Source organism: Periplaneta americana, chromosome 3 (genome assembly GCF_040183065.1).
Source record: "Periplaneta americana isolate PAMFEO1 chromosome 3, P.americana_PAMFEO1_priV1, whole genome shotgun sequence".
Lineage (NCBI taxonomy): Eukaryota > Metazoa > Arthropoda > Insecta > Blattodea > Blattidae > Periplaneta > Periplaneta americana.
This window is the reverse complement of record NC_091119.1, coordinates 149481-164363: the sequence shown is the minus strand read 5'-3', so window position 1 is coordinate 164363 and position 14883 is coordinate 149481. Positions and strand designations below refer to the sequence as shown.

General features: G+C 37.3%; 1 protein-coding gene across 1 annotated transcript; it reads left to right on the top strand.

The window, feature by feature from the left end:
- Positions 1-1805: 1805 nt before the first annotated feature.
- On the top strand, positions 1806-14656 carry LOC138695719 (zinc finger protein 180-like). The gene is made up of 5 exons (XM_069819838.1): positions 1806-2014; positions 7371-7447; positions 7693-7791; positions 9533-9615; positions 12873-14656. Exons 2-5 carry the CDS (start codon positions 7376-7378, stop codon positions 13894-13896), a joined length of 1278 nt encoding a protein of 425 aa, XP_069675939.1. The 5' UTR covers positions 1806-2014; positions 7371-7375; the 3' UTR covers positions 13897-14656.
- Positions 14657-14883: the final 227 nt, after the last annotated feature.

Here is a 14883-nt window from a genome sequence, read left to right as displayed (position 1 = left end):
TGTCCAAGATGATGGTGGTGTCGAAATCTATCTTGTGGCCCCGTGTTGCTTTATTGCCAGGTAATGTAATCTCAGTGACTATAGTTCGAAAATCACAGCTGCAAGAAATAGCCATCTCCGTCCAAAATGTGACTCATGTCGATGATGGCGACTGGCATCAACTGTAGTTACGTGCAGACAACTCCTACTTAGAATTTCCACTAAGTTACCACAAACTACACGAGGTTTGTAACAAAAATACTTACTGGAAACTCGTTCAACACAACAGATGGTATATGAAGTAAATTACGAGGTAATGTGGAATTGAATTTTATGGGCTCAAAGTACACGAAAGTTTTGGAGTTATGTCCTTAGATTAGGTGTGTTTTAAAAATTATGTCCTAAGGATTTATCAAAGAAGTTGACCTTATTTGGAAAAGTGGCTCGACTTTGATTCCTATGCTTCACATAGATTTGAAGAAACCAGTAACATTTAAAGATCCCACAAATATCTTGAAAGCAAATAAACTGGCAATTGATGGTAATGAACTGAAAGAAGGATATAGGCCTACTAACCAACCAGAAATAGATGGAATTTTACAGTACATCTAGCAGCATTGTCCCCAGTTTACTTAAAATAATGAAACTTGTCTGTCTACAATATTCACATGAGCAATGCTGCGGTCGAACACACATTTTCAAAAATGAAAATCTAGTGAGCAGATGACTTCCTGTTAAAACAGTTGAAAGTGAACTTCTTGTAAGATTGAAATAAGGATGACTTGTATGGGATTTGATAGGCTTGTCATCAATATAAAAAAACAACAGCTTTTGAAGGCAGCAACTAGTGATCAGCAGTACCTTCAAAAGACCGCAGAAGTAGCAGCAACATCAGAAGAATTAAAGGTACATTCATATTTAAGTATTACTTAACCCTCCCCCACAAGTACGTAGGCACAGATGTCCAGACATTTCGACTTGAAAAGCTGGCAACTCCACTACAGCCATGGAAGCAAGAGGATTACATCAAAAGTCAGGCATGCCGAGGACAGCCAAAGCAAAAAGACGAATCTGCAACTGCAGTAATATGATCTGCATTAGAGCCTGTGGAGATTTTGTGCACGAGTCCATCCAACTGTCGGTGCAAATTTTATATTATATAGCTTATAGCTATATAGTTTGTTGTGCAATGTCCTGCTGTAGTAAGAAAATTTATAATACCGGTAGGTATTAATTGGACTCTCACTTTGAGAGAGGAACATAGGTTCAGGGTGTTTGAGAATAAGGTGCTTAGGAAAATATTTGGGGCTAAGCGGGAGAATGGAGAAAGTTACACAACACAGAACTGCACGCATTGTATTCTTCACCTGACATAATTAGGAACATTAAATCCAGACGTTTGAGATGGGCAGGGCATGTAGCACATATGGGCGAATCCAGAAATGCATATAGAGTGTTAGTTGGGAGACTGGAGGGAAAAAGACCTTTAGGGAGGATAATATTAAAATGGATTTGAGGGAGGTGGGGTATGATGATAGAGACTGGATTAATCTTGCACAGGATAGGGACCGCTGGCGGGCTTATGTGAGGGCGGCAATGAACCTTCGGGTTCCTTAAAAGCCATTTGTAAGTAAGTAAGTAAGGTAGGTATTAATATTAGCCTATATTTGAATATGCTTATAAAAGTTGAAGTATTACAAATAGTTGGTGCACGTTGGCCTAGGTATTATTATTATTATTATTATTATATTTATTTGTTTAAATCTAACGTTGTTCATGTTATATGTGTAGATATTCGTAAATGATACGATATTGAAATTGCTTTGTAATTCGAAAATTTATGCGTATTTTGCAAGCTACGCTATAAGACATCATGATAGTTGTTGTTGAGTCAATTGTCCGAAGACAGGTCTGATGATATTAGTACGAATTCTTATCACGGGATTCTAGATAATATCCTGCTTATTGATTCATCATTTAATAGTTTATTTACGGTATATATTCATAGCCTTTATGATACGATTAGAATAGTAAGGTAATTAATGTCATTGTTACAGTATTGTGATCTGTGTGTATAATTTTGCTTAAATTCATCCATCCCTGAATGCTTTTGTGGTCTACATGGTTTCTTACAGGGATTTTGATAACAGAGTTTTTCCTTCTTCGGCGGAGGGCCCACTTGCATGCAAACATTGCTGCCTTCGGCTTATTTTGCAGCCTGCTTATAAAACAAAGAATTCTTTGTCCTGAGGTACTTGCTCAGGAATAAGCAGCTCGAGTTTTACATAGCACGCGACAATGAAGTTTTTTTTAACGAAAGCAGTGGGAAAATGGTCTAATTTTCAGAGAGAAGATAATTTAGGATGTGAAGAATTCATATAAGACGTCAGTTGACTCGAAAACAGTAGAAAATAACTGAAAATTGAAAAGAATTGATAGGTGTAGATAACCTAAAAGTTATTATTGGTAATTAATGTGTGAAATAAAGAGGTTGAACAACGGAAAATGCACATTTCACTTCCCTTAGTATATTCTAGGCATACAAAAGTCTAAAGTAATCTAACGTAAACCCAGATTCGTATACCGGTATGCATATTAAAATCCTAAGCTAACTAACCTAACCTGTCAACCTGTCACAGATTCGCTTATGCAAGACATACGGAAAGCCTAAACTAATCTGTGACAGATTCCTGCACCGTATTGTATGTATTAACATTCCATGGTATTCATACATTGCTTTACAGCTAGACTATAGAACAACTCAAAAAACTAAATACAGTCCCGTATTCATAGACATTCTTAGCGCGGGCTTCTGGTCGGATGATCAGCGAACTAACGTTTTTCGTATTCATAAACCAGTGTTAGCGATATGATATGATATGATATGAATCCTGTAGCATACAAGTGACCAGTCGATAGCCAGGGCAAGTTTAGCACGCTTGTAGTGCGGGCTAACGAAATGTCTATGGATTTATAGTCACAGTCTAGATGAAATATATACAGACGAGGTTTACAATATAATCTAATAGTACAACACAAAGTATTAGTATCAGTTTCATGAAGTGTTATTGAATGTCATGAATTCACGTACAGAATAGAAGGCGTGAGAAATTAGCTACTTCTTTAATTTGGCCCTAAATAATCTTATGTTTTGATTTCATTTTTTATATCGATAGGGAGGCTATTAAAAATTTTTACTGCTATGTAACGCATTCCTTTTTGATAGCACGATAGACTTGCCGATGGAGTTATGAAAGCCATTTTTTGCGTGTATTTATGCTATGAACTGTTGAATTAGTTACAAAGTTTTCACGATTACATTACGAGGAAGATTATTAATGAAAAAATATACTGACAAGCCATGGGCATTATTTGTAGTTTTTTAAAAATAGTCCTACACGATTCCCTAGATTTGGCACCTACTATTATTCTAATTACTCTTTTCTGTAATAGGAATATACTCTATCTGTGGAATTTCCCCAGAATATTATTCCAAAACTCATTACCGAGTATGCAAACTAGATTGGTTTTAAGGTATAGATATTTACTTTCTTTTGCATATATCTGATAGCAAAACATGCTGAATTTATTAAGGATTTATTAATTTGTGCTACAGAATAATCTCTGTAACGTTGACAATTAATATTTGAGGAGAAAAATTCGCTCCGGCGCCGGGGATCGAACCCGGGTCCTTAGTTCTACGTACCAAGCGCTCTGACCACTGAGCTACGCTGAATTTAATCCACAGCACCGGATGGAACCTTCCTCCTTCAATGTTTCCCTTTGTGGCCTGATTCCAAGTTAGGCATATATGTTGACGTATATGTCTAGTGTCATCTGCCATTATACTAAGAGTGCACTCAGTTGAGTGACTTATTTGGCCGGGATACCCCAGTTATGATGCACTGCTAGCTATGAGAATATTATGGATTTATTAATTTGTCCTCAAATATTAATTGTCAACATTACAGAGATTATCGAGTTTGAAGTTTCAGTGTTGCATGCTATAGAAAAGCCAGGAGTTCCATTGCTGTAAATTAACTTGTACAATAAAAATATCGGTAATAATTTTCTTATCGAGCATTTCCGTAACACCCTGTAGAATTACCACAGACTTGTTATGCCTTGCGTATGAATCTATGTAGGATTTTCAAACTGTGGTGATTTTTGTTTAGGGTTGTTGTTAGTACTGAAAAGTGTAATAACGGATGTAGGAACGAAGTTAAATTATGGAAAATGTGTGTTTATTCCATTATTACGTATATGCTGTGCTTCACTATTTTTAGTGGTTACTGAGTCACTACAAGTTTCGCGTTCTTGACATTACATCTTATCGTGTGTTACAAATTCAACCATCGTACACTGCAATGCTTGTTGCAAAGAGAACGATTCCACTCTGATTAATAGTGTACAATCCCTAAGTATTTTACAGTGTTATTGTTGGGTATAGAATAATTTGAATACTTTATTTAGCATTTGCTATTTAACTTGTCTGTAAGTCTGTTCTACCAGGTCTGTGAGTTCCCAACTATTTAACAAGCCTTCATCTTAGTCACTCTTAGTATTTCATCGTAAGTCATTTGAATCAGAGGTTTGAGATACAGATTTTTAATGTTGTGAGTGTTGATAGACTCTTTACCCGATAACTTAGGAATGTTTTAATAGGTACTTGCACCATCCTTACACTTGTGTACGAGGGAAATGTGCGTTCTATAATGATAACCAGGGAACGGATTTATATGGACTAAAAATATATGAAATATGTAAATATATATGTAGTTATTTTTACCAAAATATGGAATTAAATATGGATTTTTACCAAAATATGGAATTAAATATGGACTTAAAATTATAAAAAAATGACTATGTACGTTAAATATTGGTACATTTTAATCAAACTAAACAAAAAATATAATGGACGTACCTTATCTTCCAATGTAGTTTCAACAAAACACAATTTTTATTGTCTGTTACCATAACAATAGGTTACAAACATTTCTTTCAAGTGCTGAAAAGTGAATCTTCTTCTATTGTCTCTGAGGATAGATTTATACTGACTAAAAGAGCGTTCGACGTCACAAGAAGTAACTGGTACATAATCCAATTTCACAATGTCTGCTGGGGATAAGTCCAAGTTAATCTTCACTGTTGATTCACCACTCATCACAGCAACAACCTTTTGTAGTTCTTCATATCCAGGGTTTTTTGAAAGTACAGTGTCCACCTTAGCTCTTACTGCATCTGCAACTTTACCTCTACCACGATTCAGTTGTTCCACAGTACTATTTATAATTTCAAAACTTTCAGATAGTGAAAGGTGCCTATTTTGGAGACTTTTGAGCGTTTTTATGATGCATGAAAATGTATGCTGAATGTGAGCTAAGTCATTCTTCACACTTATGTCACAGGTAACTGTTTTCGCAGTATCAATTGAGACTGCATCTTCAGAGTCCAATGCAAGGAGAACATTGTTAATAGAGTCTATATGTTCGGCATAATATTCAACTGCTTCTAGCCATGTACCCCATCTAGTTAAAATTGGCTTTCGTGGCAATGGAATTTCAGGGTACATTTCTTTCAACACGTTAACTCTACTGGGAGCTTTGAGAAATACTTTTTTCATTGATGAAATCAACAAATCTACTTTAGGGAAATTGTCTCTGACCACTTCTGCCACACGATGAAATGCATGCGCCACACAAGTAAAATGAGTCAATTTAGGATATACAACAGATAATGCTTGTCCAGCTTTGACCATATAAGGGGCAGCATCGCTAATAAAGAATAACACATTATCGTACATAATACCCTTTGGCCACAGGATACCCATAGCTTCGTTGAACAGTTTAACTATAGTTTTGTTATTGCACTTTTCTAGAACATCACAATGTAAAAGAATTCGTTCAGAATATTGTTCACTTAACAAACCGATAACTACATTACCAACAAGTCTACCTTCTTTGTCGGGAGTCTCATCAATGGAAACCCAAATTGAACTATCTTTAATTTCATCTCTTATCTTCTGTATTGTCTCATCGTAGATGGATGGAGCATACGTCTTCCTAAGTGTTGACTCATCCGGGATTGTATGTTGAGTATATTTTTCAAGGAATTCCCTGAAGACCTTATTCTTTAGTTTGTAGAGAGGAATATCAGCAGAGATGAGAGAACGGCACAGGTCGATGTTAAACTCAGATCTTACATTCGATGTTGTTGGTTGTGTTAAAAACAATTGTCTCTGCTTGGAATTTAGTTGTTTGTTGGCCTGATGTTTACTAGTTGTAATGTGTTGTTGCACCAGGAACTTTTGTGTAGATGATACTGCACATTGACACAAATTACAAAATAATATTTTATTGTCAGTTGATAAACCATCTTCTTTAAATTCTGAAATGTAACTTGTTAGTTTTGATTTTAAATTGACTGAATGACGTACTTTTGGCATATTTACCGTCTTTATAGTATGATTTACAAAACTGAACCTATGTGTACTCTGACTGGCATTTAACTGTTGAGCTGCACAACTGAAGTCTGTTAAAAATTTTAAATTAAATTAATACAGTTTTGTAACTTACTTTCCCATTGTTGATAGGACTGCTAATTTTCAAATAACTCTGATGTTAAAGGGATTACTGAACATGTGTTTAAATCTCTATTGTTGAAATGTATTTTTAAAAGTTAATGGAATTTTGTTTTGTTTTATTGTTAAACCTAATATAATATGGACTGTTTTATATGAAATATGGAAAATATATGGAAATTAACGAAAATATGTACTAAACTCTAAAATATGGAAAAATATGGAAAATAAAAGTAGGATTTTTCAACCCTACACATTGTGAAACATAAAGATAATGCAAAATATAAATTATATTAGCTTTATAAGTAAATATGTATTTACATATAAATCCTTTCCCTGATGATAACAATGAATGGTTTGGATTTTATTATTCCTGGCTTTTAAACATTGACGTAAAACTCTTTAAAAGAGTTTCTTGAAAATTATGTTTCTTTGCCATGAGGAAGGTTCTTTATTTCTTCAAATATGTCTTCTTGCATATGATGAAGTCGAGAATTTAACTTAATTAATGTAAACATATAGCTAGTTGATGTATACAATGGAGGAACAAAGGAACTAGCCATCTTACCCATTATCACCTGGCTTAGTTGCCTTGTTGATATGTTAGTTTCAGACTTCTTTTCGGACAATTGACTAAACAACAGCAAGTTGCAGATTCAACCATCGTCACTTCTGGAAGTACCTCATCGCTAGTTCCACCATACTGTTTGCTATCACACAGTTCTTCTTAAGGCACTTATGTTACTAATGCAGCGGTAAAAAGGGCACTTTACAAGGAAGAAGCAATAATTTTCTTAAACTGTTGTTTCAGTTGTAATGGCTGCCATCAAGATCGAACCCGAGGTCGATCCATTGGCTGCAGAGTCAAGTGTACAGCTGTCACTAGAGGTAAGTGTGTAGAGATCATTTTTCCTTAATTTCTCTGTTTTTTGGTTCTTATATTTTTGGCGTGTATTTAGTATAGTGTCATTAAACAGGCCTTAGCTTGGAAAGTGACTGTTACGATTCCACGATTTCTACTGCAGTCATTAACGCATTCTCGAGGCTCGTAGCATGCATAGTGTTAAAAAATGGATTCATCTTTCAACATGCAATAATGATTTACAAATTTCTGTCGTCTTTGTATTCTGAAGGAGGGGAGAATAGATCCCAGCTGTGATGTCAAATGGGAAGTGAAAGTTGAAGACTGTCCAGAGCCAGTTACATTTCCTGTGGTCAAGTGTGAGCCTGAGGTGAGTGAAGGTTCTGTTCCTATGTGACTTGCAGATATCCCGCATTCTTTCTCTAAGTCAGTTTTTCATATGGTCTTTCAAGTGTGCAGTGGATAGATATGCATTAGGACATTCACTAACAAACAGAAGAAGGCTACTGTTGCATTCAGAGAGAGAGACTCCCAGAAATTTTCTACATATTTCGAGTTTATTGAAAGAGTAACTGAAGTGCTTAGGAGAGACAATTCGCCGGATATGACAGAAGTAAAAAGATTGAATTTGGTTCAGTAGTAATCAACTGCGTACTCTTATTTGCTGTGTTAAGTATAATCACTAGGGGGCTGATTTTGATGACCTAAAAATCTACTATAAATGATCATTAAAATGCTTTTAAACTAATGAGAAAATGATATAAAATTATAAGAAAATGGCATTTAAATATTATTCACCATACTCGCATCACAACTTCTTAAAAATTAGTCACCTTGTTTCAATGACTGCCCTGCAAATGTCGGAGAGAGGAGGCAACTTCCTGGAATTTGGCTAAGATAAAGGAAAAGGACATGCAAGAAAGTGAGGGTTTTAAGGGAAAACTATAGATTTTAATGAGGGTTCACAATGTGTTCACTTTTGCAACCAGATCTTCCAGATGAGGGAGTGTGAATGACAAAACGAATTGAGGGCACAACATGCATTCTTGCAATCTTTGTGTTAAAAGTACTGTCTACTACAGTAGACATCCCTTCCGAACCATGTTGGGGACACAGCGTGCTGTTCAGGACATGGTGAAAGTTTCCCCCCTTTCAAACATAAATTGTAAAGGCACCCTCGTACCAACAAAAGAACAATAGCGGTAAAGTCCTCACTTAAACTAAGCTGCTGTCAAGCATTTTATACTACTTCCATTATGTGAAGTGAAAAGTTCTTCAAAGTATTAAAAATGGCCAAACAATGCGGAGAAATATATAGAAATGACCTAATAGTTCAAACACGTCAAAAAATGTAATATAAGAAATTACATTTTTACGTAGATATTAAGATAGAAATGATTTCTATATTAATAGGCATCGTCCTAATGTGAAAAAGAAGAAGATGACTTTTCAGCAACATCAGCAATTTGTTTCTGTATGTTAACGTGATGACCTCCTTAACAAGCAGAGGTCTAAGGAATTGCAGACTACCTGATCCTCTGAAGTGAACTTCTTAGACATTGCCTTCCAGTTCCTAATTAGACCCTGTTTTTTGTTTCCACACTAGTAAAAAAAATATGGTTTATTTAACAACGCTCGCAACTGCAGAGGTTATATCAGCATCGCCGGTATGCCAGAATTTTGTCCAGCAGGAGTTCTTTTACATGCCAGTAAATCTACTGACATGAGCCTGTTTCATTTAAGTACACTTAAATATCATCGACCTCTGGCGGGATCGAACCCGCAACGTCGAGCATAGAAGGCCAGCACTATACTAACTGTGCTACCAAGAGCGACTAGTAAAAATTGCTATCTGTACCTTAAATTGAATGTCGTCATGCTCTGGCAGTCTAATATCAGACTCAGTCCGCATGTAATATCGCTACTACAAGCACATGTTTTAAGAATGTGATCGATAGCAGTGTCAAACTAGCTCATATGCTGCAGATTCACGTTGTTTGTATGATTTTACCTATATTTCGCTATGGGTTAAAAACTGTTACATTGTCCTTCAGTACTCCTGTCATCTTCAGTTCTCCTGCATTAATCTTCTCTGTTGACGCTATTTTCAGAAAGAAACATTTCGCATGGTTACAATGAAGGAAGATGTTAACCTGGAGGAAAGTGCACAGGAAACCGAAGTGTTGAATCACAGGTGAGTGTAGTGCAGGTCTTGGTTTTGCTGTTTCGAACTAAATTATTACTTAGGACATTAATTTATGTTGCCACAATTTCAACAAAAAATATTTTTATTTTATGCTGTTACCTCGTACCGCAACACGGATGTAATCGTGCCAACGATGCACGAAATAGTCTACTGACCAAGTCTTAACTGCAGGTTTGAGCACTTGGCCAATTTCGTGATTTCAATAAGACTGGCCAAGAATTGGTGTTTAAGTTAGTGAAATATGTCGTCCATTTATTCCTTCCAGATTTTACAGAACACCTGTCTCTTGTCTGAAACTCAAATATAATTAATTTTTCTGAAATTAATTAAAATTACAAATACACGTATGCAATTAGTTGCTTCTTATTTAAGATAGATTGAATAATCAATACTTTTTGAATGCAACCCAAATGTTATATTTAACTACTATCCTAGATGTTCTTTCAGGTTTTCCTCTTGGAAAAGAATACTTATCATTTTTATTAAAAACAACCTACTAAATTTAATCCATTTCCTTTTAAAACTAAGTATATCTGATAAATTACACACAAACTGAAAGAAAATTAAAATAATTGCTTGCAACTTTTATGCTCTGCAAAAGTGAAATCGAATTGGCGAAAATAATTAGAAAATAAATTTCACGGGTTATATCAAAAATCGTAGACATGAATACAAGAGGAGCATGACAGAGAACACGCGAGGTTACATCTGGAAACTCAGTACTGAATTGTTTATACGACGCTGATTCAAAAAGTAACCTTAATATATAAATAACAAATCAGGCTCACACACTACACCGTGGTCCTGTATAACAGGAACACTTGCAGTGAGCGTAGTGGGGACTGTGTTGACTTGTTTGTAGTCTTATTGTACATATTCAAGTAATAAAACAATTATTAAGCTTACTTTTTGACTCTCCATCGTAAAAGAAAAAATTCTCAAACTAAACACGATAGCATATAAGAAATTACTCACAAGTACAAGTGAAAATAATTTTAAAAATTAAGTAAATTTCTTTTCAGAGTTTAAAATAAAATGTTACAAATCTCGTTGTTGTTGTTTCATAATAATGACTAGATAGGCTCAAGAAAAGTACTTCTCGTGTACCGAGAGTGACCAGCATTAAGAATACGAACCTTAGATAATCGTTACTGAAATGTAATAGGAAGGCGGTCAATAAGTAGTTTCATAGAGTTAGCTGTGCGTGTGATGCCAAATATTGTATTACCGTATTTGCTCGCGTAATTTGCGCACTTTTAATTAACTTTGGCCACTGAAAAATTGGGGTGCGTAAAATATGCGGATTTTTCAAGTAAGAGGTCCTGTTGTGAGTTTATCTCAATTAGTATATGTATATTGGAGTGTAGGCTTTCACGGCCGGCTTCAATAGTAGAAAAGTTTTCCGGGCTATGAGGCCGTGGTCTGTTGGTTGTGAGACCAAACGTTTCGTTCACTGCTGCGGTGAACATCTTCAGTGGTGTCTATTGCTGGTGCGGCTGGTTCTACTGCGTGTGCCGATTACAGTCTGCGCTCGCTGCATCGTTGTATATATAGTGTGGAAGGGGGGGGGGCTTGCTGTTGTCGCCTCGGTCCGCGCTCGAATGTGCTACGCGGGCGGGTTTGATGTTAGTTTTCCTTAATGCCGGATACCAGGCCTTGTTAACCTTGAGGCCTTCTTCTTTTCGATTGAAATTGTTCTTATGGTTATATATTTCAATCGCCTCTCGGTGTAGCCTCGCGTAGAAATGTGGTGTGTCGCTGAGTGTGTCGGTGTCTTCGCACCTAATTTTATGTTCGCCTTCCAGATAAGCATGTTCAGCTACAGCCGACTTATCTACGTAGCCAAGGCGGCAGTTTCTTCTATGTTCGGAGATCCGAGTCTTGAAGCTCCGCTGCGTCGTCCCTATGTAAACTGCTCCACATGAACACGGGATCCTGTAGACCCCCGTAGAAGATAATCTGTCGCGTTTGTCCTTGGCTGAGCGTAGGCTGTTGCGTATCTGCTTGGTGGGCAGGAAGATAGTGTCCACCTTGTGCCGGTTGAGGATCTTGCTTATCCGGTCCGTAACTTGCTTGTAATAGGGCAAGAACACCGTGCCTCTCTTCGTATGGTCTTGGCCTGACTCCGGTGTCGCCTTCTTCCTTGGTTTCAAGGCCCTTTTTAACTCTATCCTGGCGTAGCCATTAGGTTCGAAGACACCGATACACTCAGCGACACACCACATTTCTACGCGAGGCTACACCGAGAGGCGATTGAAATATATAAACATAAGAACAATTTCAATCCAAAAGAAGAAGGCCTCAAGGTTAACAAGGCCTGGTATCCGGCATTAAGGAAAACCAACATCAAACCCGCCCGCGAAGCACAATTAAACAACACAACCCCGGATGCGGAGCGCGTGGAAAACAGCAAACCCGCCCGCGAAGCACATTCGAGCGCGGACCGAGGCGACAACAGCAAGCCCCCCCCCTCCCGCACTGGATACAACGATGCAGCCAGCGCAGACTGTAATCGGCACACGCAGTAGAACCAGCCGCACCAGCAATAGACACCACTGAAGATGTTCACCGCAGCAGTGAACGAAACGTTTGGTCTCACAACCAACAGACCACGGCCTCATAGCCCGGAAAACTTTTCTACTAGTATATGTATAGGTAATTATTTACGGTAGGGCTAATTTTCTGTACCGGTAACTTGTTTCTACCAAGGACAAGCATTGTTAAAGTAGCGGGACTTTGGGGTTTCTTTCTGAAGCAGGTACTTCAGTTGCTGGTGAATGACCTACGATGGACTGTAGGGAAGGAAAATCCCTACTACACTGAATAAATATGTACGTAAAATGTGTGCGCAAAATACACGGAGCAAAAATTAAAATAATCCCTTAAAAATTAGGGTGCGCAAAATACGCCGGGGCGCAAATTACGCGAGAAAATACGGTAATATTATTATTATTATTATTATTATTATTATTATTATTATTATTATCCTCTTTCAAGCTTTCACATATAATTCAAACTGGAATCTATAATGATACCCAACATGCAAATTTGGCTAATAATCTCTCGTGCCTTGTATTTGTGATGGGAGAAAAATGTTGAACATTGTAGCAGAATGAAGTTCTTAATTTATTCAGGAGAAGATTTTGGAGTAATTTCCGTAGTTTCTGAAATGCTGAATTTTTTCAGTGCAGTTACCCATTTCGTGTGTTGATGTACCCTTCACTGTTGGGCTCTCTTATTTGCAGCAATTTGAATAATGACAGGGTTCACACGCCTGAAGGGAAGCACACAAGCCCTGTGTCCTCGGAGTGTCGTGCCTGTGAACGATCACGTGACATTCACTCATCTGACCGGTTTGAGTGCAATACATGTGGCAAGTCAGTATTGACTCCTGACAGTCTCAAGATCCATTCCCGCACTCACTTCGGGAAAAGGAAATTGAGTTGCGAACACTGTGGACTATGTTTTGAAAGTTCGGAAATTCTAATGGCGCATGCATGTACGCACATGGACGAGAATCCATTGAAATGCCATGTCTGTGGTAAATCTTTTTCGCGTTCAGACAATTTAAAAGTGCACGTGCTTACCCACACAAGCAAGGAGCTGTATAAATGTCACATCTGTGGAAAATGTTTATCAGGATATAGAACGCTCAAAGTTCATGTACGCGTACATACCGGCGAAAAGCCTTACAAATGCCAGACTTGTGGGAAGTGCTTTGCAGACTCGGGTAGACTCTTTACACATAAACGCACGCACACGGGTGAGAAACCGTTTAAGTGCGTTACTTGTGGGAAGCGGTTCTCGGAAACTGGACATCTGCGTTATCACGTTCTCACGCACTCCGACGACAGGCCCTTCAAGTGCAACGCGTGTGGCAAATGTTATTCGTTGCCTGGACAACTGAAAGGCCACTTGCGTACCCACACAGGAGAAAAACCATTCCAATGCGATATCTGCGGCAGATGTTTTTCGTTCTCAGGAAGTCTGAAAGTGCATGTTCGCCGGCACAGGGGCGAGAAACCATTCAGATGCAATAATTGTGGAAAATTCTTTTCGGATATGTGGTCGTTGAGAGTGCATTTACGAACGCACACTGGCGAAAAGCCATTCAAGTGCAATGCCTGTGAGAAATGTTTTTCACAATCGGGATCTCTGAGAGAGCATTTACGTAGTCACACTGGGGAAAAGCCATTCAAATGTGACGTTTGTGAGAAGTCTTTTTCGCGCTCTGGAAGTCTGAAAGTTCATTCACGTGTACATGCATGAGCGCGAAGTTGAAGACAAAAATATTTATATTGTCATTACTTTTCAGTTCTGATGTTGAATCTCTTTTAGTTATGTAATTGGTTATGTGAGATAAACGAAAACCTGAGAGAACATGTCTTACAACGAAATTTTTGTGTTACATTAATTGTTCTTTTTTTATCTTGAACTTGCTCTTGACGTTTTTTTTTTTTTTTTTTTGTTTTATCAATGCAGTGAAGACGAAAGAATGGTTCTTCATGCCTGTTCATTCAATCCAGATGAGTATAAAAAATTTATATATTGAAGAATAGCGTGTTCTACTTAAAAAGAAAAACATATTTTTACTACGAATTTTTCTATTCATAATTACCAACTACTCAAAATGGTAATCTTTAACCAATCCTATATGATATTCTGCGAAATGTTACGGGACACGGTATATATGGAGATATGTATACACACAATGAAAGTGTAAAATTAATTTTAAACCAATTATGATCGTGGATTCATGAACTTGTGTGAATGCTGCTTACTCGTGCACCTCTTCATATGCCTGCTGTCTTTTCTTGTCATTGGAATTGCATCAAATGATACACATTGAAATCATTTAGCCTAGAAATGAAAAGGAGGATGTGAGAGTTGTACCGCACCGACCTCAGCACTGTCCTTTCTTGTATAGAAACAGGTCATGGCACTGGCACAGCGACCCAGGCAAGATTGGCGAAAGAAAGAAATGCATCCGTCGTACTAAAGTATGACTATTGTATAATTCTCACCTAACCATTCCATTATTATTATTATTATCATCATAATATTTATTATTTTTTTGTCGTGCTGACTTAAATTTAGCACTACTTACCTAAGTAGATAAGAAAATAAATACACAGATCTTAATTCCTACTGGAGACCCACGTTCTACCGAATTCCTGCGACACCAAATATGAATTGCAATTCAACGGGGTAATGCTGCAAGTGTGGTGGGTATGTTTGGTAACATTATTCTGTTGG